The sequence below is a fragment of the Scyliorhinus torazame genome, chromosome 28 (assembly GCF_047496885.1).
Source record: "Scyliorhinus torazame isolate Kashiwa2021f chromosome 28, sScyTor2.1, whole genome shotgun sequence".
Classification (NCBI taxonomy): Eukaryota; Metazoa; Chordata; class Chondrichthyes; order Carcharhiniformes; family Scyliorhinidae; genus Scyliorhinus; species Scyliorhinus torazame.
Genome location: NC_092734.1, coordinates 38,122,754 through 38,150,725, shown reverse-complemented (window position 1 = coordinate 38,150,725; position 27,972 = coordinate 38,122,754). Strand labels below are relative to the sequence as shown.

Here is a 27,972-nt window from a genome sequence, read left to right as displayed (position 1 = left end):
TGGGTTCGGAGGAGACGCAGACCGAGGAGCTGAAGCAAAAGTGGGAGGAGGAGCTGGGGGGAGGGATAGAGGAGGGTCTATGGGCGGATGCGTTAGGTAAGGTCAGCGCGACCACGTGTGCCAGGCTCAGCCTGGTCCAATTTAAGGTCGGTCACCGGGCTCACATGACAGTGGCCCGGATGAGCAAATTCTTCGGGGTGGAGGACAGGTGTACAAAGGGGCCAGCGAACCATGTCCACATGTTTAGGGCATGTCCAAAACTGAGGGGATTTTGACAGGGGTTTGCCGACGCCACGTCCAGGGTATTAAATACGAGGGTGGCAATATGAGTCCAGAGGCAGATGTCTGACATGGCTAGCTTCCTCTGCCTGGAGAAAATTACGTTCGCCTTGAGAGGTGACAACCATTCGCGCGGGGGGGGGGGGTTAGGCTAGCGTAGATTAGGGGGGGTAAGTAATGGCGGGACCTGTGGGAGAGGGAGATGGTATTTGCACTATGTTAATATTTTCCTTGTTTTGAACATTGTTGATTTTCTTGCTGTTACAATGCCAAAGAAATACCTCAGTAAAATGTCTATTAAAAAAAAAAAATACCTGGTTCACTAATGTCCTTTAGGGAAGGAAACCGGGGCCGGTTTAGCACAGTGGGCTAAACAGCTGGCTTGTAATGCAGAACAAGGCCAGCAGCTTGGATTCAATTCCCGCACCGGCCTCCCCGAACAAGCGCCGGAATGTGGCGACTAGGGCCTTTTCACAGTAACTTCATTGAAGCCGACTTGTGACAATAAGCAATTATTATTATTAAATCTGCCGTCCTTACCCGGTCTGGCCGACATGTAACTCCAGACCCCACAGCAATGTGGTCGACTCTTAACTGCCCTCTACAGTGGCCGAGCGAGCCACTCAGTTCAAGGGCAATTAGGGATGGGCAATAAATACTGGCCCAGCCGGCCGTGTCCACATGTTCAATCCACCTAACCCGCACATCTTTGGACTGTGGGAGGAAACCGGAGCACCCGGAGGAAACCCACGCAGACACGGGGAGAATGTGCAGACTCCGCACAGACAGAGACCCAGCGGGGAATCGAACCCAGGTCCCTGGCGCAGTGAGGCAGCCGTGCTGGCACTGTCCCACCGTGTTCCTCAACCCCCCTCCCCCCATTAAAACCCAGAAAAATTCCGTAAACATAATATAAACTTAACATGACTTTAGTGCGTCACCGTACACCAGTTATGTCTAATTAAGGATGGGACGCAGTGCTGGGAAATCAGGAAAAAATTCCACAAAACTCTTTGTGGTAGAGAATTCCAAAGATTCACAACTCCCTCAGTGAAGAGATTTCTCCTCATCTCAGTCCTTAAAAAACCCTTACTGAGACCGTGCCCTCTGGCTCGAGACTGCCCCCCTCCTCCCCTTCCCTCCCTATTCCTCCTCCTCCCCCCTCTCGTCTCCCCAAGGCCGGCCCACCCCGCCCACAGCCAGGGGAAGTAGCTGTCCCGCCAAGGCCTGTAAAACCTTTGTATGCTTCAGTTAGATCACCTCCCATTCTTCAAATCTCGAGGATTCAGACCCATTCTCCTCAATCTCTCCTCGGAGGACAATCCCACCATCTTAAAGTTCGCTGCACTCCCTTCGTGCAAGTATGTCCTTCCAGATGTCAGGAGACCAAAGCTGCACTCAGTACTCCCGGTGCGGTCTCACCTCACCCAGGCTCTGTATCATTGCAGCAAGACTTCTTTACTCAAATCCTCTTGCAATAAAGGCCAACCAAGATGCCATCTGCCTTTCTAATTGTTTGCTGCACCTACGCATTAACTTTCAGTGACTCATGAACACAGGTCCCTTTGGGCACCAACACTTTCTAGTCTCTCACCATTTAACAAACACTCCGCATTTCTGTTTTTCCACATTATATTCCACCTGCCCACTCACTTAACCTGCCTAAATCCCTTGAAGCCTCTTTGCATCCTCCTCGCAACTCACATTCCTTTGTGTCATCAGCAGCTTGGAAATATGACATATAGTCCCACATCCAAATCATCGATGTTGGGTGGGGACAGCTAGGGCCTCAAGCACTGATCCTTCCAGTACCCCACTGGTCACAGCCTGCCTACCCGAGTGTGAGCTGGTCTCAGGCCACCTCACCCACAGATCCACCCCAACTCAACCCAACATCTTTCCTTAAATATCCCTTTCATCTCGGTTTCGATTGTCCTCAGCACTTCTCTGAACTCAGCTTTTCCAAAGTACTCTTTCACGTTTTCATATTCCTTTCGGGTCAAATAAAATGTAATCGTCTTCCCTGGTTTACTTATGCAACATTTCCAAGTTGTAATCCAGCCACTGAAATTTAACAGCTGAAAAGCCATCGATCTCCCAATGCAAATTAAAAAAACCCAACCTATTTACTTCCAAATCCACCTTCACCGGAGCTTCTCATTACGAATGTATGCATCTGGCACCTTTACCCCTTTTATCTCTCAACTCTCACGGACAAGCTGTCTCTATTAACTTGCCCCAACTTGATTAAATTACGTAAACACATACAGACAGGAGCGCGGTGGAATAAGCCCCACTTACCTAACATCATGCAAGAAGCTCAACACCAACCAAGGCAAAGCAGACTGACCAATCCACCCACCACCTTGAGCATTAATTCCCTCCACCATCAGCGCCCCTTGGCAGCAGTTTCAACTATCGATAAGGCGCACTGCTGCAATTTGCCACGGCTTCACTTACAGCAGCCTCCAAACCCCCCCCCCTCCACGTGAGGGGACAGGTGCAGCGAGCATTTGAGGTGTTCCCAAGTTTCCCCGAGAACCAACTACAAGACACCAGTAACAATCCAGTCAAAGATTTCAGAATATTAGCCATTGCTGCCTCACGGCGCCGTGATCCAGGTTCGATCCCGGCCCCGGGATGTGTGGAGTTTGCACATTCTCCCCCTGTCTGCGTGGGTCTCACCCCCACAACCCAAAGATGTGCAGGGTAGGTGGATTGACCAGGTTAAATTGCCCCTTAATTGGGAAAAGAGAATCGGGTACTCTAAATTTAAAAGATATTTCAGAATATACAGCCAATGTGGAAAGTACACCCTCTTTAATAAGGTCAGCTGTTGTTAGAGTCCTTCCTTTTCATTTCCCTTTGTTCCCATTACTTTTAGTTTTGATCCAAGAATCATTAATTGAGATATACCTTTAAGTCGAGCGGAGGAAGTACAGAATTCAAAGTTTCAAACAACACTCTGTCCTCAAGTTTTGTATTTAGGAAAGGAAATCCCAGACTTTCTGGATCCCAGCAGATTGGAGGGATTGGGTTCGACTGGTTGGCTGATGGCCCATGGGTTGGCCAGGGATAATGTTCTGCCTGGCAACAGACAGCGATCGGTACCTGCCAGGTGGGGATTTTCAGAGAGAACCCAGCAGAAAGAAGACATGAGACCCATTGAAGTAAGAAGCTGAGTTTTCTCCCTCCCGGCTGCTGGCTATCTCTGAGAGACTACAGTGAAGGCCATTACAAGCTGTAGGAAAAGATAACACCCAACGGAAGACCTAAACTGGAGAAGGAAACTAACTGGAAGATATCTATCTAACCTCAAATCCTTATCTTCTATTTTTTTCAGTCATTACTTTCTTTCCTCTCCACCACCTTTTTCCCCTCTGTTGTCTGTGTAACATATATATAATATATTATTGAGAGTGGGGCGAGTTAGAAAGGGAGGGGGGTTGGGAATTAGATAGTAGTTAATTAGTTATATTGCTATTTATTTAATATTTAATTACCTTTAAATAATAAAATGTCATGTGTTCAAATTTAAAAACCTGCTGGGTGTATCTGGATCAAACCAAAGACATTGGAAACTTAAATAACTTCAATTTCACTCGAGGGCAGCATGGTGGCGCTGTGGTTAGCACTGCTGCCTCACGGCGCCGAGGTCCCAAGTTCATTTCCGGCTCTGGGTCACTGTCCGTGTGGAGTTTGCACATTCTCCCCGTGTTTGCGTGGGTTTCGCCCCCACAACCCAAAGATGTGCGGGTTAGGTGGATTGGCCACGCTAAATTGCCCCTTAATTGGAAAAAATGAATTGAGTACTCTAAATTTGTTGTTTTATAAAACCTTCAATTTGACCCGTGTTGCGGCCTTGGGTCCAGTGGGGCTGGAGTTGACCGTGCCCTAGCCCAGGGTGTGGTGACACTGTTTAAAAACTTTGAAAACGTAAAGGTTGTTCCAATGTCTATTAATGGTGAAAGTCTATTACAATACCTGGAGGAGCAGCACCACCTGAGTAGTTTTGTCCAGCGGGCTGAGGGGCTCCTCCATAGCCAGGGGCTCCGTAACCAGGGGCTCCGTAACCAGGGGCAGTGCCAGGGCCACCCGTACCTGCAATAGAAAAGGTTTTCACCGAGTGCCAAACAAAATAGTGTTCCTATGTAATGTTATACTTCATAATTCTCAATTGGAGTGCGTTGCCATTTTTATTCCTTCCGACTTTCCTTGCAAGCTTCCTGAATGTGCTGTCTCTCATTGGATCTGACTCCAGAGATGATGGACATGCTCATCCTTGACCCAGCCTCATGCACGAGCTGAGAATGACAGCGAGGGTAAGCTGTACAGCCTGGAGCACCACCACAGTGCGGCTCGATTATGGCTCCCTCGTGATGCCCGTGCATATGTTTTTTCAGCAGCTGGCATACCATCCAGTGAGAAAGGGCTGGAGCCACAGGTGGTCTTTCTACTCCTGAGGTTGGAGACACCCTCAGCACGCGCATACACACACCCGTGATACCCACTCAATCTCACATTGGCGCGCACACAGATACATGCGTTGGTCAACCATCAATCAACATAAAGAAACAAGATACCCAGTCAAACACACACACACACACCCAATGAACCACACTGCTCCTCGACAGACAACATGTATGAACATACTAAACACATACAGACATATGCAAACCCTCAACACACAGTTACTTACACAATGAGATGCACAATGTATAGCTTCAAAGTGAAACTAATTTATCTCTGCAATGTTACAAATTATAATTTAATAAAAAAAGTGAGTTAAATTAGTTGAGTTTACCTGCTGGTTGAGATGGATATCCAGAGCCACCAGCTCCCCACCCTGACTGGTTACCTGGAGGTGCAGGGTAACTGCCTGAAGACGCTGGATAAGTACCCCCACCAGCCTGATAAGGTCCTTGGGGATAGCCTCCAGCTTGTTGCTGGGGGTAGGTACTACCCGGGTAGGCCCCGCCCCCACCTGGGGGCTGGGGGTAGGACCCGCCCCCACCTGGGGGCTGGGGGTAGGAACTGCCCCCACCTGGGGGCTGGGGGTAGGATCCGCCCCCACCTGGGGGCTGGGGGTAGGATCCGCCCCCACCTGGGGGCTGGGGGTAGGATCCGCCCCCACCTGGGGGCTGGGGGTAGGATCCGCCCCCACCTGGGGGCTGGGGGTAGGAACCGCCCCCACCTGGGGGCTGGGGGTAGGAACCGCCCCCACCTGGGGGCTGGGGGTAGGAACCGCCCCCACCTGGGGGCTGGGGGTAGGAACCGCCCCCACCTGGGGGATAGGCCCCACCCGCACCTGGGGGATAGGCCCCACCCGCACCTGGGGGATAGGCCCCTCCAGCACCTGGGGGATAGGCCCCTCCAGCACCTGGGGGATAGGCCCCTCCAGCACCAGGGGGAAAGGGGTACTGTCCACCAGCTTGTGGATATCCAGACTGTCCACCCGATTGCTGAAATATAAAGGAAAAGAGAGACACACTCAGTTATAGAATAAAAGATCAGACATTTCAACCAATTAGCAAGGAACACTGGAGTACAAATCTTAAAGCTGACAGCATCGTACCAAATCAATGGATCCCCATACACAGCCTGTACACGCAATCAACTGCATCATCCCCCATGACGCACATCAGCCAGCTTAACCGAGGCCAATGATTGAAACAGAGGCCTCCTTTGAGAGAAGGTTTGGTTGACCCAAAGGGTAGCCCTGATTTCCCCGTTTTGATCACAAGATTATAGTTTTGGCGGCCATCCCAAACCAACCAGAATGGCCACCCAGTTCCTCCCTTTCAGCACCCAATTAGTTGCTAGGTCCGCCCTTTACTTGATTTGGAAGCCTACCAGGTGTTGATCTCCCTCTGTGTAAAGATAATCCTCCTGATATCAGTTCGACTTTCCTTTGTTTCGACCTGGTGCTTCTCAAACTTTAGTTTACACACTCTGGACAAAAGCAGGATCACTGATGGCTCATTCATTGAATTATTATATCACGCTGCGGTGACTATACACAAAAGTATAAATGAGATTGAGCCTGGGGAACACCCAGGAAAGCAAATCTGGGACAGTTTTTGCCCATTCTCTGGTTTTTCATATCCACGGCAAAAAGCTTCCCAGCAGCATCCAAGGATCCATTCCTCGCTTGAGAATTGAGAGAATTGGAGCAATTTTAACGGAGTGTGCTGGGCAGGAAACACGCAGAATCAGGTCAGGGAACCCTGGTTGTACACGCAGCCCAATACGAAGGTACTAATTAGGAGCAGGCTATTTGGCCCCTCAAGCATGTCCTGCTAGCCAATGATATAATGGCCGATCTGATTATGGCCTCAACTCCGACCTCGGCCTACTCTCGATAAATCTTTGACTCATTTGTTAGTCAAGAATCTATCGACCTCTGCTTTAAAAATATTCATTGACTCTGCCTCCACTATTCTCGGGGAGAGAGTTCCGAAGATTCACAACCCTGTCCACAGAGGTCTTTCCATAGAATCAAGTCTGCAACGACCCTCTGAAACAGCACCCTACCCAGGCTCAGTCCCCCGTCCCATTCCTGTAACCCCACCTAACTGCACATCTTTGGACACTTAAGGGGTACTTTTTTTTAGCATGGCCACTCCACCTAACCTGCATGAGGGGGGATCGGTGCATACCCAATGGGCCAAATGGCCTCTTTCTGTAGAAATTTTATGGTATCTCATTACCAGAAATATCGTGATTTATTTTTGAAGCCCTACATTCACCACTCCCCCCTGCCCCACTCAAAATAACTCCGCCTTCCTTCACCAGGGGGGCATGGCAGACAAACAAAAATTGGACAAGAACTGGAAAAATAACATTTTATGGCAGCAAACATAAAGACCAAAAAGGTGTCAAACCCGTCCCGATTGATTAGGAGGTCAGATGTTCAAACTACATTAAAACAAATTTTTCAATGATGACTAGCTACCGATGATGGGTCTTATTTTCAAAAGGTCTGTACAGTGCGCTGGCAAAGCGGCTGTGGTGAGCAGCCAGAATGTGACTTACAGGGTAGGCTGGGTAGCCAGACGAGGGGTAACCAGGGTACGACATTCTGAAAGGCGAGACAGAAGGCCAAGATGTCTAGTGAGTACTCTGCAACCTCTAAAAGCACAAACAAGACATGGTTACTACTTTAACACAGTAGCTTGATAATACATAGTTAGTACAGGGGACGAAATGGGCTTCTTCAGCCAGATGCTAGTATCAAAATGGCTTCCTCGACCTTGTTGGCTATTCAGTGGATACAATATAAAAATAGTCAAGTTTAACTAAAATCTAACCAGCCAGGTCTACTTACAACATTGAAATTCAACACAGTTATATAATAACAATAGTTATTATATAACTTTTGGGTAGCACGGTAGCCTTGTGGATAGCACAATTGCTTCACAGCTCCAGGGTCCCAGGTTCGATTCCGGCTTGGGTCACTGTCTGTGCGGAGTCTGCACATCCTCCCCGTGTGTGCGTGGGTTTCCTCCGGGTGCTCCGGTTTCCTCCCACAGTCCAAAGATGTGCAGGTTAGGTGGATTGGCCATGATAAATTGCCCCTAGTGTCCAAAATTGCCCTTGGTGTTGGGTGGGGCTGCTGGGTTGTGGGGATGGGGTGGAGGTGTTGACCTTGGGTGGGGTGCTCTTTCCAAGAGCCGGTGCAGACTCGATGGGCTGAATGGCCTCCTTCTGCACTGTAAATTCTATGATGAATAGTCACAAGTAGGCTTACATTAACACTGCAATGAAGTTACTGTGAAAAGCCCCGAGTCGCCACATTCCGGCGCCTGTTCGGGTACACAGAGGGAGAATCCAGAATGTCCACATCACCCAACAGCACGCCTCTCTGGACTTGTTGGAGGAAACCGGAGCACCCGGGAGGAAACCCACGCAGACACGGGGAGAACGTGCAGACTCCACTCAGATATCCAAGCACGCAATTGAACCCGGGTCGCTGGTGCTGAGAGGCAGCTGTGGTAACCACTGTGCCAACACGCTACCTCACACATCTCCACGGCCTCATCCCACCCATCTCTGTCATATCCTCCAACCCCGTAGCCCTCCGAGATATCTGCGCTCCTCCAATCGCGCCACTGGAGACGGTGCCCGTGTTGTCTCAGCACCCAAGCTCTGCTGCAGGATTCTCCGTCACCGGAATCCTCCGCTTTCGCCAACGCACCCACGCCCGCGGGTTTCCTGACAGGGTGGGGTGACCACAATGGGAAACCCCATTGGCCGGCTGCTGAAACGGAGGATCCCACTGCTGGTGGGTCACTGAAAATTGGGGCTGGCGGGACGGCGAAACCCGCCTCTGGAATTCACTGCCTAAACTGCCGTTAACCACCCCTGACTTCCGCTAAGTCACATTCAAAATTCAACCTTTTTGACCGAGCCGTCGGTCAGTTGCCTTGATATTGCTTTACGTGCCTCACGGTCACATTTTGTTCAGAATGTTCTTTGCTACATTTTACTACATTGTACTACAATGTACATTGCTACATTGCCCGCAGGGCAAGAGTTATAGCTGGGGGAAGGGCAATTATGATGCCATTAGACGTGACTTGGGGGGGATAAGGTGGAGAAGTAGGCTGCAAGTGTTGGACACACTGGATAAGTGGAGCTTGTTCAAGGATCAGCTACTGCGTGTTCTTGATAAGTGTGTACCGGTCAGACAGGGAGGAAGGCGTCGAGCGAGGGAACCGTGGTTTACCAAGGAAGTGGAATCTCTTGTTAAGAGGAAGAAGGAGGCCTATGTGAAGATGAGGTGTGAAGCTTCAGTTGGGGCGATGGATAGTTACAAGGTAGCGAGGAAGGATCTAAAGAGAGAGCTAAGACGAGCAAGGAGGGGACATGAGAAGTATTTGGCAGGAAGGATCAAGGAAAACCCAAAAGCTTTCTATAGGTATGTCAGGAATAAGCGAATGACTAGGGAAAGAGTAGGACCAGTCAAGGACAGGGATGGGAAATTGTGTGTGGAGTCTGAAGAGATAGGCGAGATACTAAATGAATATTTTTCGTCAGTATTCACTCAGGAAAAAGATAATGTTGTGGAGGAGAATGCTGAGCCCCAGGCTAATAGAATAGATGGCATTCAGGTACGTAGGGAAGAGGTGTTGGCAATTCTGGACAGGCTGAAAATAGATAAGTCCCCGGGACCTGATGGGATTTATCCTAGGATTCTCTGGGAGGCCAGGGAAGAGATTGCTGGACCTTTGGCTTTGATTTTTATGTCATCATTGGCTACAGGAATAGTGCCAGAGGACTGGAGGACAGCAAATGTGGTCCCTTTGTTCAAAAAGGGGAGCAGAGACAACCCCGGCAACTATAGACCGGTGAGCCTCACGTCTGTAGTGGGTAAAGTCTTGGAGGGGATTTTAAGAGACAAGACTTATAATCATCTAGATAGGAATAATATGATCAGGGATAGTCAGCATGGCTTTGTGAAGGGTAGGTCATGCCTCACAAACCTTATTGAGTTCTTTGAGAAGGTGACTGAACAGGTAGATGAGGGTAGAGCAGTTGATATGGTATATATGGATTTCAGCAAAGCGTTTGATAAGGTTCCCCACGGTAGGCTATTGCAGAAAATACGGAGGCTGGGGATTGAGGGTGATTTAGAGATGTGGATCAGAAATTGGCTAGCTGAAAGACAGAGGGTGGTGGTTGATGGGAAATGTTCAGAATGGAGTTCTGTCACAAGTGGAGTACCACAAGGATCTGTTCTGGGGCCGTTGCTGTTTGTCATTTTTATCAATGACCTAGAGGAAGGCGCAGAAGGGTGGGTGAGTAAATTTGCAGACGATACTAAAGTCGGTAGTGTTGTCGATAGTGTGGAAGGATGTAGCAGGTTACAGAGGGATATAGATAGGCTGCAGAGCTGGGCTGAGAGGTGGCAAATGGAGTTTAATGTAGAGAAGTGTGAGGTGATTCACTTTGGAAGGAATAACAGGAATGCGGAATATTTGGCTAATGGTAAGTTCTTGGAAGTGTGGATGAGCAGAGGGATCTAGGTGTCCATGTACATAGATCCCTGAAAGTTGCCACCCAGGTTGATAGGGTTGTGAAGAAGGCCTATGGAGTGTTGGCCTTTATTGGTAGAGGGATTGAGTTCCGGAGTCGGGAGGTCATGTTGCAGCTGTACAGAACTGTGGTACGGCCGCATTTGGAGTATTGCGTACAGTTCTGGTCACCGCATTATAGGAAGGACGTGGAGGCTTTGGAGCGGGTGCAGAGGAGATTTACCAGGATGTTGCCTGGTATGGAGGGAAAATCTTATGAGGAAAGGTTGATGGACTTGAGGTTGTTTTCGTTGGAGAAGAAGAAGGTTAAGAGGAGACTTAATAGAGGCATACAAAATGATCAGGGGGTTGGATAGGGTGGACAGTGAGAGCCTTCTCCCGCGGATGGAAATGGCTGGCACGAGGGGACATAGCTTTAAACTGAGGGGTAATAGATATAGGACAGAGGTCAGAGGTAGGTTCTTTACGCAAAGAGTGGTGAGGCCGTGGAATGCCCTACCTGCTACAGTAGTGAACTCGCCAACATTGAGGGCATTTAAAAGTTTATTGGATAAGCATATGGATGATAATGGTATAGTGTAGGTTTGATGGCTTTTGTTTCGGTGCAACATCGTGGGCCGAAGGGCCTGTACTGCGCTGTATTGTTCTATGTTCCATGAAGGTGCTATAGAAACAGCAGCCACGTATTATTGTTGCTGTGAACCAAATGGCAGTACGTTTACATGACAAACAACTGCACCCAAGAGGATGGTTTGACCAATGGTTGATTCGGATGGAGAAAACATATTCCCCCAGGTTGGGAACGGAGGTTGAGGAAACACAGCCTAAAAATTGGAATCAGCCAAATTGGGAAACATTTTGACTGCACACAAAGGGTGGTAGAATTTTATAATCGGTTCTATAAATGGCAATTTTCTAGGTCATTTTTAGAACGTGTTCACAAGGTGTGGGCTTCACTGGTTGGGCAGCATTTATTGCCCATCTCTAATTGCCCTGGAGGTGGTGGCTGCCTTTTTGAGCCGCTGCAGTCCATGTGGTGTAGGTGGACCCACTGTGCTGGTGGGGAGGGAGTTCCAGGATTGTGACCCAGCGACAGCGAGGGAACGACCGATATGTTTCCAAGTCAGGGTGGTTAGTGGCCTGGAAGAGAACTTGCAGGTGGTGGTATTCCCAAGTATCTTCTTCCTTGCCCAACTAGGTAGAGGGCACGGGTTTAGAAGGTGCTGTTGAAAGAGCCTTGTTGAGTTACTGGAGAGCTACTAAATGGTACCCTCTGCTGCTGTGGGTGTATGGTGGAGGGGGTGAATGTTTGTGAATGGGGTGCCAATCATGGGGGGGGGGGGGGGGGGGGTTGCTGCTGCTTTGTCCTGGATGATGACGAGCTTCTTAAGTGTTGTTGGAGCTGCGCTCATCCAGGCAAATGGAGAGTGTTCCGTGTTCCATCACACTCCTGACTTGTACCTTGTAGATGGTCAACAGGCTTTGGTGCGTCAGATGGTGAGTTACTCGTCGCAGGATTCCCAGCCTCTGACCTGTTCTTGTAGCCAGTTTTCAGATGGCGAGTCCAGTTCAGTTTCTGGATTCTGGTAACCCCCCAGGATGTAAATGATGGTGGATTCAGTGATGGGTATTGCCTGGCACCTGTGTGGTTCAAATCTTACTTGCTGATTCGCAGCCCAAGCTTGAATGTTGCTGGGTGTATGGACAGCAGATTACACTGAGCAATACACAAACAACATCAGCACCATTTCTGACTATTTTCTGGAGGAAAGGTCATTGATAAAACATGATGTGGAGATAACAAAGAAAAGTACAGCACAGGAACAGGCCCTTCGGCCCTCCAAGCCAGTGCCGACCATGCTGCCCGACTAAACTACAATCTTCTACACTTCCTGGGTCAGTATCCCTCTATTCCCATCCTATTCATGTATTTGTCAAGATGCCCCTTAAATGTCACTATTGTCCCTGCTTCCACCACCTCCTCCGGCAGCGAGTTCCAGGCACCCACTACCCTCTGTGTAAAAAACTTGCCTCGTACATCTACTCTAAACCTTGCCCCTCGCACCTTAAACCTATGCCCCCTAGTAATCGACCCCTCTACCCTGGGAAAAAGCCTCCGACTATCCTGTCTATGCCCCTCATAATTTTGGAGACACCTATCAGATCGTCCCTCAACCTCCTTCGTTCCAGTGATAACAAACCGTGTTTATCCAACCTCTCCACATAGCTAATGCCCTCCATACCAGGCAACGTCCTGGTAAATCTCTTCTGCACCCTCTCTAAAGCCTCCACATCCTTCTGGTAGTGTGGCGACCAGAATTGAACACTATACTCCAAGTGTGGCCTAACTAAGGTTCTATTCAGCTGCAACATGATGCCGGCGTTGGACTGGGGTGAGCACAGTAAGAAGTCTTACAACACCAGGTTAAAGTCCAACAGGTTTGTTTCAAATCACTAGCTTTCGGAGCGCTGCTCCTTCGTCAGGTGAATCACCTGAGGAAGGAGCTGCGCTCCGAAAGCCAGTGATTCGAAACAAACCTGTTGGACTTTAACCTGATTTTGTAAGACTTATTGATACAACAGTTGAAGATGGTTAGCTTGAGGACAATACACTGACAAACTCCTGCAGCAATGTCCTGGGGCTGAGATGATTGGCCTCCAACAACCACAGCTAGCTATGATTTCCACCAGTGGAGAGTTTCCCCCTTGATTGACTCCAGTTTTGCTCAAATGCTACGCTCAGTCAAATGCTGCCTTCATGTCAAGGACAGTCACTCTCACCTGTTCTCTGGAATTCAACTCTTCTCTCCATGTTTAGACCAAGGCTGTAATGAGGTCTGGAGCCAAGTTATTCTGGTGAAACCCAAACTGATCATCAGTGAGCAAGTTCTGGGTGAATAGGTACTGCTTGCGAGAGGGCACAATGATGGTGTTAATCAACCAGGCTGGATTTGTCCTGCCTTTTGTGGGCAGGACAGGAACTGGACAATTTTCCACATTGTTAGTTAGGTGCGGGAGGCACGATGGCACAGTGGTTAGCACTGCTGCCTACGGTGCTTACGATCCTGCTTCGATGCCGCCCAGGGTCACTGCCTCTGTGGAGTTTGCATATTCTCCCCGTGTCTGCGTGGGTTTCATCCCCACAAACCAAAGATGGGCAGGGTATGCAGATTGGCCGCGCTAAATTGCCCCTTATTAAACGGGCGGCACTGTAGTTAGCACTGTTGCTTCACAGCTTCAGGGTCCCAGGTTCGATTCCCGGCTTGGGCCATTTCTGTGCGGAGTCAGCACGTTTGTCATAATCTTTAATGTCACAAGTATGTTTACATTAACACTGCGATGAAGTTACTGTGAAAAGCCCCGAATCGCCACATTCCGGCACCTGTTCGGGTACACAGAGGGAGAATTCAGAATGTCCAAATTACCTAAAACGCACGTCTTTCGGGACTTGTGGGAGGAAACCCACGCAGACACGGGGAGAACATACAGACCATCCGCACAGACAGCGATCCAAGTGGGAATCGAACCTGGGACCCTGCCGCTGGGAAGCAACAGTGCTAACCATGTATGCATGGGTTTCCTCCGGGTGCTCCGGTTTCCTCCCAGTCCAAAGATGTGCAGGTTAGGTGGATTGGCCATGATAAATTGCCCCTTAAGTGTCCAAAAAGGTTGGTTGGCATTACGATAGGGTGGAGGGGTGGGCTTGAGTAAGGGCCAGTGCAGACTCGATGGGCTGAATGACCTCCTTCTGCACTGTAAATTTTTTTTTAAAATGCCAGTGTTTTAGCTGTGATAGAACAGATTTGCTGGGGCGCGCGGCTAGATCTGGAGCACAGGTCTTCAGAACTATTGGCTGGGGCAGCACGGTAGCACAAGTGGATAGCACTGTGGCTTCACAGCGCCAGGGTCCCAGGTTCGATTCCCGGCTTGGGTCACTGTCTGTGCGGAGTCTGCACGTCCTCCCCGTGTCTGCGTGGGTTTCCCCCGGGTGCTCCGGTTTCCTCCCACAGTCCAAAGACGTGCAGGTTAGGTAGATTGGCAATGCTAAATTGCCCTTAGTGACCAAAAAGGTTAGGAGGGGTTGTTGGGTCGGTGCAGACTCGATGGGCCGAATGGCCTCCTTCTGCACTGTATGTTCTATGAATATCTATGAATATAGTCGGGTTGTTGTCAGGGCTCATAACCCTTGCTGTATAGAGTGCCTTGAGCCATTTATTGCTATCATGTGGAATGAATCAAACTGGCTGAAAACTGGGCACGTCAGGATAGGTCACAGATGTTAAGATTTAAATCTGAGTTTGATAAATAGGAAACTGATGGATAAATCATCCAAGTGCAATTACACAGAAAGAGGCCATTCAGCACATATGCCAGCTTTTGGCAATTAGTCAGTTGTTCCTCCAGTCACTACGTGGTCCTGTAAATGTTCTCCTCTTCAAATCTTTATCCAGTCCCTTTTGAAACTTATGACTTATCATTTTCCCCGATAAACACAGGTTTCTGACTCATCGGAATCAACAGTTTCTCTCTATTTACTATTAAATGCCCTCATTTTGCAAACATCAATTAAATCTCCCCTTAACATTCTTTGTTTCAAGAACAACAATTAGGTTATTCAAGCACCAAGCACCCTCCACCATTCTGGTCAGTCTCCTCTGCAGCCTCTTCAAGGTCTTAACATCCGGGCAACACGGTGGGACAGTGGTTAGCACGGTTGCATCACAGTGCCAGGGACCTGGGTTCGATTCCGGCCTCGGATGACTGTCTGTGCGGAGTCTGCACGTTCTCCCCGTGTGTGCGTGGGTTTCCTCCGGGTGCTCCGGTTTCCTCCCACAGCCCAAAGGTGTGCAGGTTAGGTGGGGTTACAGGATGCCTAGGTAGGGTACTCTTTCAGAGGGTCAGCGCAGACTTGATGGGTCGAATGGCCTCCTTTTGAACTGTAGGGATTCTATCTTTATTCGCCAAGTGCCCAGAATTCTTTTAATTTTACCTTTAAATTCTTGTAAAACCAGCTGAGCCTGTGGGCTCAAGTTGAGCAGCAGGGCTAACAGCTGGGTGATATGTAACACCACAACGCTGATTAGAAACAGAGCAAAATAACAAACTAGCCTAGTACTTTGAGCTGTATAATGGTCAGGAATAGTACTGGAGATTAGAGGTGGCATTGTGGTGGGAGCAATTTGAGGGGGAAGGGATTAACTGAAAAATACTGAAGCTCATGAGCGTCAATGTGACTTGCGTTTCCAATCACATACTGGAACCAATATGTTGACAAAAGGATTAGTACCGCTTAGTAGCTTTCGAACTGAAAGTTTTTCGTGTCGAAGGCTAATAAATGTCAAGCTTTCAGCAGAAGCCAGAAACTTCGTCAAAATAAATTAATCACGTGAACAATAGACTGAATAAAACAGGGAGGAAAAAAATCTCCACAAAGCCCAGTGGGTTCTAGGACGGACTCCTCCTCCCTGCTGGGATGGTTGGTCTCAGCCAGTGGTTGAGATGCTGCCGTTAGCCTCAGTACTGGTGCTCTTGGTTGGGGGGGGGGGGGGGGGGGGCTCGGTAGCACAGTGGTTGGCACTGATGCTTCACAGCTCCAGGGTCCCAGGTTCGATTCCCAGCTTGGGTCACTGTCTGTGCGGAGTCTGCGTGGGTTTCCTCCGGATGCTCCGGTTTCCTCCCACAAGTCCCGAAAGACGTGTTCGTTAGACAATTTGGACATTCTGAATTATCATGGAATTTACAGAGCAGAAGGAGGCCATTCGGCCCATCGAGTCTGCACCTGCTCTTGGAAAGGCCAAGGTCAACTCCTCCACCCTATCCCCATAACCCAGTAACCCCACCCAACACTATGGGCAATTTTGGACACTAAGGGCAATTTATCATGGCCAATCTACCTAACCTGCACATCTTTGGACTGTGGTAGGAAACCGGAGCACCCGGAGGAAACCCACGCACACACGGGGAGGACGTGCAGACTCCGCACAGACAGTGACCCAAGCCGGAATCGAACATGGGACCCTGGAGCTGTGAAGCAATTGTGCTATCCACAATGCTACCGTGCCGCCCTAAAGTGGAATTCTCCCTCTATGTACCCGAACAGGCGCTGGAGTGTGGCGACTTGGGGATTTCCACAGTAACTTCATTACAGTTAATGTAAGCCTACTTGTGACAATAAAGATTACTATAAGTTACGTACACTTTAATTAATGCCCCTGGTATCAAGCATGAATCTAATTATAAACAGCAGACACGGAAGTCAAGATCACCGGGTGTGACATACAAAAATGGTTCTGTTTTTATATATCTCAGCTGTTTGCCCACTCAATCCACACAACCTTGGAATGAATACACTCTGCAAAGACTGTCTTTGCAATGTTAGAAATGCTGCTGGCAATTTGTGCACAGCAAGCCTTCACACACAGCCATGTGCTCATGGCCAGCTTTAAGTGTTGGTTGAGGGATAAATATTGACCAGCACATCTCTGCCCTTCCCTGTAATAGCTCCATGGGATCCCTGCAGTCTGCCTGGGAGGATAGATAGGACCTCATCTAAAATAGCGCCGTTGACTGTGCTGCACTCCCTCGGTATTGCACGGGGAGTGTTTGCCTGGATTTGGGCTCAAGTCTCTGCAGCAGAATGTCAATCCACAATCTTTGAATCAAAGGCAAGGTTCACCACTATTGCTCTTAATATCCTTAAATCAGTGCTTCTGTTGGGTGGAAGTGACTGCTCATTCTCTTAAGACTTCAATCCCGAAAAGAATGTTCCACTGTCATGTGACCAGCACATCAAAAGATATCCGGTGAAAATGTCAAATCAATTGTCAACAGCTAGGGCACTGGGTGGAGCAGTGACTCATGTGGAACAAAACCAGAAAATACCAGACAATCTCAGCAGGTTTGACAGCATCTGGTAGCAAGGAATGAGCTAAAAAAGGGCTAGGGAGAGCTAGGAGGGGGCATGAGAAGTCCTTGGCGGGTCGGATCAAGGAAAACCCCAAGGCTTTTTTACTCTTATGTGAGAAATAAAAGAATGACCAGGGTGAGGGTAGGGCCGGTCAAGGACAGTAGTGGGAACTTGTGCATGGAGTCAGAAGAAATAGGAGAGGCGTTGAATTAATACGTTTCTTCAGTGTTCACCAAGGAGAGGGGCCATGTTTTTGAGGATGAGAGTGTGATTCAGGCAGGTAGGCTGGAGGAGGTAGATGTTACGAGGGAAGATGTATTAACAATTTTGAAAAACCCGAGAGTCGACAAGTCCCCTGGGCCAGATGGGATATACCCAAGGATTCTTTGGGACACAAGGGATGAGATTGCAGAGCCTTTGGCTTTGATCTTTGGGTTCTCACTGTCCATGGGGATAGTGCCAGAGGACTGGAGAGTGGTGAATGTTGTTCCTCTGCTCAAGAAAGGGAATAGGAATGACCCTGGTAATTATAGGCCGGTTAGTCTTACTTCGGTGGTCGGTAAGTTAATGGAAAGGGTCCTGAGGGATAGGATTAATGACCATTTGGAAAGATGCAGCTTAATCCGGGATAGTCAACACGGATTCGTGAAGGGTAAGTCTTGCCTCACAAATTTGATTGAATTCTTTGAGGAGGTAACTAAGTGTGTAGATGAAGGTAGAGCAGTTGATGTTGTATACATGGATTTTAGTAAGGCGTTTGAGAAGGTTCCCCATGGTCGGCTCATGAAGAAAGTAAGGAGGTGTGGGACAGAGGGAAATTTGGCCAATTGGACAAGTAACTGGCTATCACATAGAAGACAGAGGGTGGTGGTGGATGGAAAATTTTCAGACTGGAGACCAGTTACCAGCGATGTCCCACAGGGATCAGTGCTGGGTCCTCTGCTATTTGTAATTTTTATCAATGACTTGGAGGAGGGGGCTGAAGGGTGGGTCAGTAAATTTGCTAATGACACCAAGATTGGTGGAGTAGTGGATGAGGTGGAGGGCTGTTGTAGGCTGCAGAGACATTGATAGGATACAGAGCTGGGCCGAAAAATGGCAGATGGAGTTTAACCCTGATAAGCATGAGACGATTCATTTTGGTAGGACAAATTTGAACGCGGATTACAGGGTCAACGGCAGGGTTCGGAGGAATGTGGAGGAACAGAGAGATCTTGGGGTTCATGTCCACAGATCTCTGAAGGTTGCCACTCAAGTGGATAGTGCCTTGAAGAAGGCCTATAGTGTGTTAGTGTTTATTAACAGGGGGATTGAGTTTAAGAGCCGCGGGGTTATGCTGCAACTGTACAGGTCCCTGGTGAGACCACATTTGGAGTAGTGTGCGCAGTTCTGGTCACCCCATTATAGGAAGGATGTGGAAGCATTGGAAAGGGTGCAAAGGAGATTGACCAGGGTGCTGCCTAGTTTGGAGGGTAGGTCTTATGAGGAAAGGTTGAGGGAGCTCGGGCTTTTCTCATTGGAGCGAAGGAGGATGAGAGGCAAATTAATAGAGGTTTATAAGATAATGAGGGGGTTAGATGGAGTGGACGTTGAGAGACTATTTCCTCAGGTGGACGTAGCTGTTACAATGGGGCATAACTATAAGATTCAGGGTGGGAGATATAGGAGGGATGTCCGAGGTAGGTTCATTACTCAGAGAGTGGTTAGGGTGTGGAATGGACTGCCTGCTGTGACAGTGGAGTCGGACACTTTAGGAACTTTCAGGCGGTTATTGGATAGGCACATGGAGCACACCAGAATGACAGGGAGTGGGATAGCTTGATCTTAGTTTCAGACAAAGCTCGGCACAACATCGAGGGCCGAAGGGCCTGTTCTGTGCTGTACAGTTTGATGCACGATCAATGACCACTAAAGCGAGGTTGTAGTCGAGCTGAATGTTTTAATAAACTAGATGTTTCCCCCAGCAGCTCAGGAACAGAATGAAAGCTGCTGGGGCGGCACGGGCTCTTACACCCCACCTTGCAGGGCGGAGCTACCATACAGCTTGACCAATGGGAAACATACATTATCTACCAATGGTGTCCCAGCATTACCAGGTACCGTAATCCTTCTAACACAGACTGCCACATTCACCCTCTGTTTAAAAAAAAAAGTCCGGCGGGGCTGGTGGCTTGGTATTACAACATGGTAATATGGTAGAAGTTATATCATCATAGAATTTACAGTGCAGAAGGAGGCCATTTGGCCCATCGAGTCTGCACCGGCTCTTGGAAAGAGCACTCTACCCAAGGTCAACACTTCCACCCGATCCCCATAACCCAGTAACCCCACCCAACACTAAGGGCAATTTTGGACACTAGGGGCAATTTATCATGGCCAATCCACCTAACCTGCACATCTTTGGACTGTGGGAGGAAACTGGAGCACCCGGAGGAAACCCACGCACACACGGGGAGGACGTGCAGACTCCGCACAGACAGTGACCCAAGCCGGAATCGAACCTGGGGCCCTGGAGCTGTGAAGCAATTGCGCTATCCACAATGCTACCGTGCTGTTATGGAGGTACCGTAATACCTCCGTACAGCGTTTTGTCTTATTATCGTAACTATTTACAATTTCACAATTAACTATGTGCACTTTAAAATGAAGCAATCAGTTGATCGGGGGCCCCGGTCGTCCTCTGTGATCTTCAAAGCTTTGGTGGTGTCGCCGGTGGAGGTTTGAGCGTCTTCGACTCCGGGAGCGTGGTTTTGATCTCTGTGGCAGCTTCAACACCCCTAGTCGGCGCTGGTGGGGAAGCCGATTGACCTGGGAAGGGAGCGTCTGCGGGGTGCGTCGGTGGGCGGCCTAGACGGGGCCGGCGGAAGAACTGGGAAGGGGGCGGCTGTAAGGTGCACCGGTGGGAGGGAGGGTGGGACTGGTGGCTGGGGTGTGCGTGGGGATCCGGCGGGCGGCAGGTCTCGTAGGGAGACCGTATCTTGTCGGCCGTCGGGGTAAGCCACATAGCCGTACTGGGGGTTAGCGTGGAGAAGATGGACCCTCTCGACCAGCGGGTCCGACTTGTGCGCCCGCACGTGTTTTCAGAGCAGGATGGGTCCGGAGCTGCCAGTCAGGTCGGGAGCGAGGTCCCAGAGGAGGACTTCCTGGGGAAGACAAGGCGATGTTCGTGAGGTGTTTGGTTGGTCGTCGTACACAGCAGTGACCGGATGGAGCGGAGGACATCCGGGAGGACTTCCTGCCAGCGGGAGACTGGGAGATTCCTGGATCGTAGGGCCAGTAGGACGGTCTTCCAGACCGTTCCGTTCTCCCTCTCAACCTGTCCATTACCCCGGGGGTTGTAACTGGTTGTCCTGCTTGAGGCGATGCCTTTGTTGAGCAGGAAATGACGCATTTCGTCGCTCATAAAAGAAGGACCCCCTATCACTATGTATGTAAGCAGGGAACCCGAACAGCATAAAGATGCTATGGAGGGTCTTGATGATGGTGGTTGCGGTCATGTCGGGGCAGGGGATGGCGAATGGGAACCGGGAGTATTTGGCAATCACGTTCAGGAAGTACGTGTTGCGGTCGGTGGAGGGGAGGGAGCCTTTGAAGTCCATACTGAGGCGTTCAAAGGGACGGGAAGCCTTTATCAGGTGCGCTTTCTCTGGCCTGTAGAAGTGCGGTTTGCACTCCGCGCAGATTTGGCAATTCCTGGTGGCTGTCCTGATCTACTCGATGGAGTAGGGCAGGTTGCGGGTCTTGATAAAATGGAAGAAGCGAGTGACCCCCGGGTGGCAGAGGTCCACGTGGAGGGCACGGAGGCGGTCCACTTGTGCGTTGGCACATGTGCCGCGGGACAGGGCATCAGGAGGCTCGTTTAGCTTCCTGGGAAGATGCAAGATCTCGTAGTTATAGGTGGAGAGTTTGATCCTCCACCGCAAGATCTTATAGTTTTTTTATCTTGCCCCGCTGTGCATTATCGAACATGAAGGCGACCGACCACTGGTCAGTGAGGAGAATGAATCTCCTGCCGGCCAGGTAATGCCTCCAATGTCACACAGCTTCTACTATGGCCTGGGACTCCTTTTCGACTGAGGTGTGGCGGATTTCGGAAGCATGGAGGGTACGTGAGAAGAAGGCCACGGGTCTGCCCGCTTGGTTGAGGGTGGCCGCCAGAGCTACATCGGAAGCGTCGCTCTCGACCTGGAAGGGGAGGGACTCGTCGATGGCGTGCATCGTGGCATTTGCAATGTCTGCTTTGATGCGGCTGAAGGCCTGGCGGACCTCTATCGACAGGGGGGAAAACTGTGGATTGGATCAGGGGACGGGCCTTGTCCGCGTAGTTGGGGACCCACTGGGCGTAGTAAGAAAAAAAGCCGAGGCAGCGCTTCAAGGCCTTGGAGCAGTGAGGGAGGGGAACTGCATAAGGGGGCGCATGCGTTCGGGGTCGGGGCCTATAACTCCATTCCGCACTACGTAGCCGAGGATGGCTAAGCGGTCGGTGCTAAACACGCATTTATCCTTGTTATACGTAAGGTTAAGGATCTTTGCGGTCTGGAGGAATTTTCGGAGGTTGGTGTCGTGGTCCTGCTGGTCGTGGTCGCAGATGGTGACATTATCGAGGAATGTTGCCCGTAAACCGTACCGGTCAACCATTCGGTCAATCTCGCGCTGGAAGACCGAGACCCCGTTAGTGACACCGAAGGGAACCCTTAAGAAGTGGTAGAGCCGCCCATCTGCCTCGAAGGCAGTGTATTTGCGGTCACTAGTGCGGATGGGGAGCTGGTGGTAGGCGGACTTAAGATCCACCGTGGAGAAGACCTTGTCATGCACAATCCTGTTTACCAGGTCAGATATGCGGGGGAGAGGTACGCGTCCAGCTGCGTAAACCTGTTGATGGTCTGACTGTAGTTGATGACCATCCTATGCTTCTCCCCGGTCTTTACCACCACTACATGAGCTCTCCAAGGACTGTTGTTAGCTTCAATGATTTCTTCCCTCAGTAGCCTTTGGACCTCTGACCTAATAAAGATCCGATCCTGGGCACTGTACTGTCTGCTCCTGGTGGCGATGGGTTTGAAATCCGGAATGAGGTTCGCAAACAGGGAAGGCGGATCGACCTCGAGGGTCGCGAGGCCGCCGAGAGTGAGGGGGGGTATAGGGCCGCCAAATTTGAAAGTTAGACTTTGGAGATTACACTGGAAGTCTAAACCTAGGAGTGTGGCCGCGCAGAGGTGGGGAAGGACGTAGAGCCGGTAATTTTTAAACTCCCTTTCCTGGATTGTGAGGTTTGCTACACAAAACCCCTTTATCTCTACTGAGTGGGAACCGGAGGCCAGGGAGATTTTTTGATTAACGGGGTGGAGGAGGAGAGAACAGCGCCTTACCGTGTCGGGGTGTATGAAGCTCTCCGTGCTCCCAGAGTCGATGAAGCAGGAGCTCCGTCCTTTTAAATCTAGCTTTTTAAATTGATGCACGATCATTGACCACTAAAGCGAGGTTATAGTCCAACTGAAGGCTTTAATAAGCTAGATGTTTCCCCCAGCAGCTCAGGTACAGAAAGAAGGCTGCTGGGGCGGCACGGGCTCTTATACCCCGCCTAGCAGGGCGGAGCTACCATATAGCTTGACCAATAGGAAACATACAATATCTATCAATAGTGTTCCAGCATTACCAGGTACTGTAATACCTCTACACAGACTACCACAGTAGGAAAAACAGGAATACAGAGAATTTCTTAAAGGTCGAGAGGTTGGGAAGTATTGAACGCCAAAGGGAATTGGGTGTCCTTGTTCATGAGTCACTGAAAGTTAATGTGCAGGTACAGGAAGGAATTCAGAAGACAAATGGTACGTTGGCATTTATTACAACAAGATTTGAGGACTAAAGTAAATATGTTTCAATGCAATTATACAGGGACTTGGTGAGACCACACCTAGAGTATTGTGTGCAGTTTTGGTCTGCTTCCCTGAAGAAAAGATGTACTTGCCATAGGGTAAGTGCAAGGAAGATTCACTCAATTCATTCCTGGGATGGAGAGAGTGTTCTATGAGGAAAGAATTTTTTAGCATTTAGGAAAATAGGGTGATCTCATTCAAACATCGAAAATTCTTACAGGGATGGGCAGGGTAGATGCAGGAAGCATGTCGTGAAACAAGGGACAGGGTCTCAGAATAAGGGACGGGACATTTACGACTGGAATGAGGAGGAATTTCTTCATTAGGTGTGTGGTGAATCTTTGGAATTCTCTGGCCCACTGTATAGTGGAGAGGGCTCTAAGGGCTGAATGGACCATGTCTGTTCCTATCTCTTATCTAGCAGCCTCCACCATCATACTGGTGCCAATAAGAACCAGGCAAAGTGCCTCAACGGCTACCGTCCGGTGGCCTTGCCATCTATCATTATGAAGTGCCTCGAGACGTTGGTCATGAGACACATTAACTCCCAGAATGCCTTAATCCGCTGCAATTCACATACCGCCACAACTGGTCCACAGCAGATGCCATCTCCCTAGCATTAGTTATCCCTGGAGCATCTCGACAACAAGGACTCCTACGTCAGACTCTTATTCATGGACTACAGCTCCACCTTTAACACCATTATACCAGCCAAGCTCATATCAAAACCTAGACTTGGCTCCTCCCTCTGCAGCTACATTCTCAACTTTCTGACCCATAGACCCCAATCAGTAAGGATAAGCAACAACTACTCCTCCACAATAGTCTTGAGTATGTGCCCCGCAAGGCTGTGTGCTTCGCCTTCTACTATACTCCTTATAGACACATGATTGTGGGGCAAAATTTGGCTCCAACTCCATCTACAAGTTTGCTGATGACACGACCGTAGTGGGTCGGATCGCGAACAATGATGCGTCAGAGTACAAGAGGGAGATAGAGAACCTAGTCGCGTGGTGCAATGACAATAATCTCTCCCTCAACGTCAGCAAAACTATGAGCTGGTCACTGACTTCAGGAAGCGAAGTATCATACACACCCCTGTCAGCCTCAATGCTGCTGAGGAGATGGTTGACAGCTTCAAATTCCTAGGTGTGCACATTACCATCAATCTGGCCTAGTCCACGCACATCGATGCTATGACCTAGAAAGCCTAACAGCGCCGATACTTTCTCAGGAAACTAAAGAAATTCGGCATGTCTACATTGACTCTTACCAATTTGTACAGCTGCACCACAGAAAGCATCCTATCTGGCTGCATCACAGCCTGGTATGGCAACTGCTCGGTCCAGGACCGCAAGAAACTGCAGAGAGTCGTGAACACCGCACAGTCCATCAAACAAACCTGCCTCCCATCCATTGACTCTGTCTACACCTCCCACTGCCTGGGGAAAGCGGGCAGCATAATCAAAGCCCCTTCCACCCGGGTTATTCTCTCTTCCAACCTCTTCCATCGGACAGGAGTCTGAGAACACACACGATTAGACTGAAAAACAGCTTCCTCCCCGCTGTTACCAGACCCCTGAATGACCCTCTTATAGGCTGAACTGATCTCTCCACAGATCTTCTCTACTGAATAGTACTACACTTTGTATGCTTCACCCGATGTCTGCCTCTGTGTATTTATCGTATGTCCTATGCTTTTTTTTCATGTATGGAACGATCTGTCTGGACTGTATGCAGAACAATATGTTTCACGGTACCTCGGTACACGTGACAATAATTCCCACCCAGTGCCCTTGCAAACTGTGCGACCCAGCTCACAACAACCTGCTGCGTCAAAAGAAATCTCAACTCATCCTCCAGTGCTTTTGCCAATTATCTTAAGCCCTTGTCCTCTTGTGTATCAACCCTTGTGTATACTATACCTTGGGGTTAGTCCAAGAGCAGAATTATCCTGACTGGCAGTGTTTCCTTGTACATCTAGAAAAGCAGATCAACTAGTCTTAAACCAGAACTTGTGTGATCTTGTGGTGGACAAAACGAAAACTGTGTTTGTCTACATAACAAAAGTCTAACATAGACTTCAAACGTAATTTGTCGTGTCCGAGACATAGAATAGGCAGCACTGTAGCACAAGTGGATAGTACTGTGGCTTCACAGCGCCAGGGTCCCAGGTTCGATTCCCCACTGGGTCACTGTCTGTGCGGAGTCTGCATGTTCTCCCCGTGTCTCCGGGTTGCTCCGGGTGCTTCCCACAAGACGAGAAAGACGTGCTTGTTAGGTGCAGGTCAGGTGCATTGGCCATCCTAAATTGCCCTTAGGTTACGTGGGGTGACTGAGTTACAGGGATAGGGTGGAGGTGTGGGCTCGGGTGGGGTGCTCTTTCCAAGGGCCGGTGCAGACTCGATGGGCCAAGTGGCCTCCTTCTGCTATGTAAATTCTATGATTCTATGAACACAGGAGGGCAACTGAAGACTCTGTCATATTGGGGATGGTCATCTCCTTGAGCAAGTAGACAAAATTAGGAGTAATGCCCACACCCCCACCACTTTACAAAGCAGCCTCACCAATCTGCCCAGATCGCAGTCACAGCGTACTGCAGTGCTAATAATCCAGTTTGTTCGGCACCCATAGTGGATCCCGGGCACCCAGGGTGGGTCCCGGGCACCCGGGGTGGGTCCCGGGCACCCGGGGTGGATCCCGGGCACCCGGGGTGGATCCCGGGCACCCGGGGTGGGTCCCGGGCACCCGGGGTGGGTCCCGGGCACCCGGGGTGGGTCCCGGGCACCCAGGGTGGGTCCCGGGCACCCGGGGTGGATCCCGAGCACCCAGGGTGGATCCCGAGCACCCAGGGTGGATCCCGAGCACCCAGGGTGGATCCCGGGCACCCAGGGTGGATCCCGGGCACCCAGGGTGGATCCCGGGCACCCAGGATGGATCCCGGGTACCCAGGGTGGATCCCGAGCACCCAGGGTGGGTCCCGGGCACCCAGTGTGGGTCCCAGGCACCCGGGGTGGATCCCGGGCACCCAGGGTGGATCCCGGGCACCCAGGGTGGATCCCGGGCACCCAGGGTGGATCCCGGGCACCCAGGATGGATCCCGGGCACCCAGGATGGATCCCGGGCACCCAGGATGGATCCCGGGCACCCAGGGTGGGTCCCGAGCACCCAGGGTGGGTCCCAGGCACCCAGGGTGGGTCCCGGGCACCCAGGATGGATCCCGGGCACCCAGGGTGGATCCCGAGCACCCAGGGTGGGTCCCGGGCACCCAGGGTGGGTCCCGGGCACCCAGGGTGGGTCCCAGGCACCCAGGGTGGGTCCCGGGCACCCAGGGTGGATCCCGGGCACCCAGGGTGGATCCCGGGCACCCAGGATGGATCCCGGGCACCCAGGATGGATCCCGGGTACCCAGGGTGGGTCCCGGATCCTGAGCAAAGGATTGGGATATCTGGCAGATTATTAATAAAGCAATAACATTCCAGGCACTAGTCATTAAACGTCATCACTAGTGGTTAGTTACTAGTTAGTGTAACTAATAGTTGCCATCACCCTACGTTAACCTTGTTGTATAATCTGTGTAACCAATGCGGGTAACCAGGATAATCTGTGCTAGTTAGCGTCACCAATCTACTAACTAGTGACCAGGAGAGGGGCGGCTCCCCGGCCGGAGCGCCGGCTCCCCCGATCCCCGGCTCGGGCCCCGCTGCCCCCGGGGTGGGCCTCCCGCCGCGCCCGGGGCCTCCCGCCGCGCCCGGGGCCTCCCGCCGCCCCCGGGGCCTACCTTTCTCTCTCCCTCCGCCGCCGCCGCCGAGGCCGCTCTCCACAACAGGGTCGACGGCAGCTCCACGGCACCTCAGCCAATCACCGCTCTCCGTGTCTCGGAGCCAATCACCGCCCACTCCTCCCAGCGCCCCGCCAATCAGAGCCCGCACACCCGCCCAGAGCCAATCACAATCGGGTCCTCCCAATCCCTAATCCAATCGGCGCTCACCTGTCCGTGCGCCAATCACGCTCTCCCTGTCCCTAAGCCAATCAGAACCTCTGTCATTCGCCCCGCCCTTCCTGACTCTCTGGCGATTGAGGAGCAGCAACAAATGTTGCCGCTGGAACCAGAACATAGATAGAACATAGAACATAGATAGAACATAGAACATAGATAGAACATACATAGAACATAGATTATAACATAGAACATACATAGAACATAGATAGAACATACATAGAACATAGATAGAACATAGAACATAGATAGAACATAAAACATAGATAGAACATACACAGAACATAGATAGAACATAGAACACAGATAGAACATAGATAGAACATAGAACATAGATAGAACATACATACAACATAGATAGAACATAGAACACAGATAGAACATAGATAGAACATAAAACATAGATAGAACATACATAGAACATAGATAGAACATAGAACTTAGATAGAACATAGGACATAGATAGAACATACACAGAACATAGAACACAGATAGAACATAGATAGAACATAAAACATAGATAGAACATAGATAGAACATAGATAGAACATAGAACATTACAGCGCAGTACAGGCCCTTCGGCCCTCGATGTTGCGCCAACCTGGGAAACCGCTCTAAAGCCCATCTACACTATTCCCTTATCGTCCATATGTCTATCCAATGACTATTTGAATGTCCTTAGTGTTGGCGAGTCCACTACTGTTGCAGGCAGTACCAACCGAGAGAATACCCTTCGTCGTCCAGTACTTCCCCGGAGCGGAGAAACTACGTCATCTTCTTCACAGCCTTCAACACATCATTGATGAAGACGAGCACCTTGCCAAGGTCATCCCCACACCCCCACTACTTGCCTTCAAACAACCGCACAAC

The 27,972-nt window shown here is 50.2% G+C and overlaps 1 protein-coding gene across 1 annotated transcript in view; it reads right to left on the bottom strand.

Annotated features, from left to right (window-relative positions):
- LOC140403687 (annexin A7-like) overlaps positions 1 to 26,978 on the bottom strand; it is a 90,568-nt gene extending 63,590 nt beyond the window's left edge. Inside the window, exons 1-4 of the mRNA XM_072491858.1 lie at positions 26,884 to 26,978; positions 7,315 to 7,410; positions 5,084 to 5,741; positions 4,264 to 4,380 (exon numbers count right to left, since the gene is read on the bottom strand). Of these exons, the coding sequence (XP_072347959.1) occupies positions 4,264 to 4,380; positions 5,084 to 5,741; positions 7,315 to 7,359 (820 nt within the window). The 5' untranslated portion in view covers positions 7,360 to 7,410; positions 26,884 to 26,978. The remainder of the gene's footprint in view (positions 1 to 4,263; positions 4,381 to 5,083; positions 5,742 to 7,314; positions 7,411 to 26,883) is intronic.
- Positions 26,979 to 27,972: the final 994 nt, after the last annotated feature.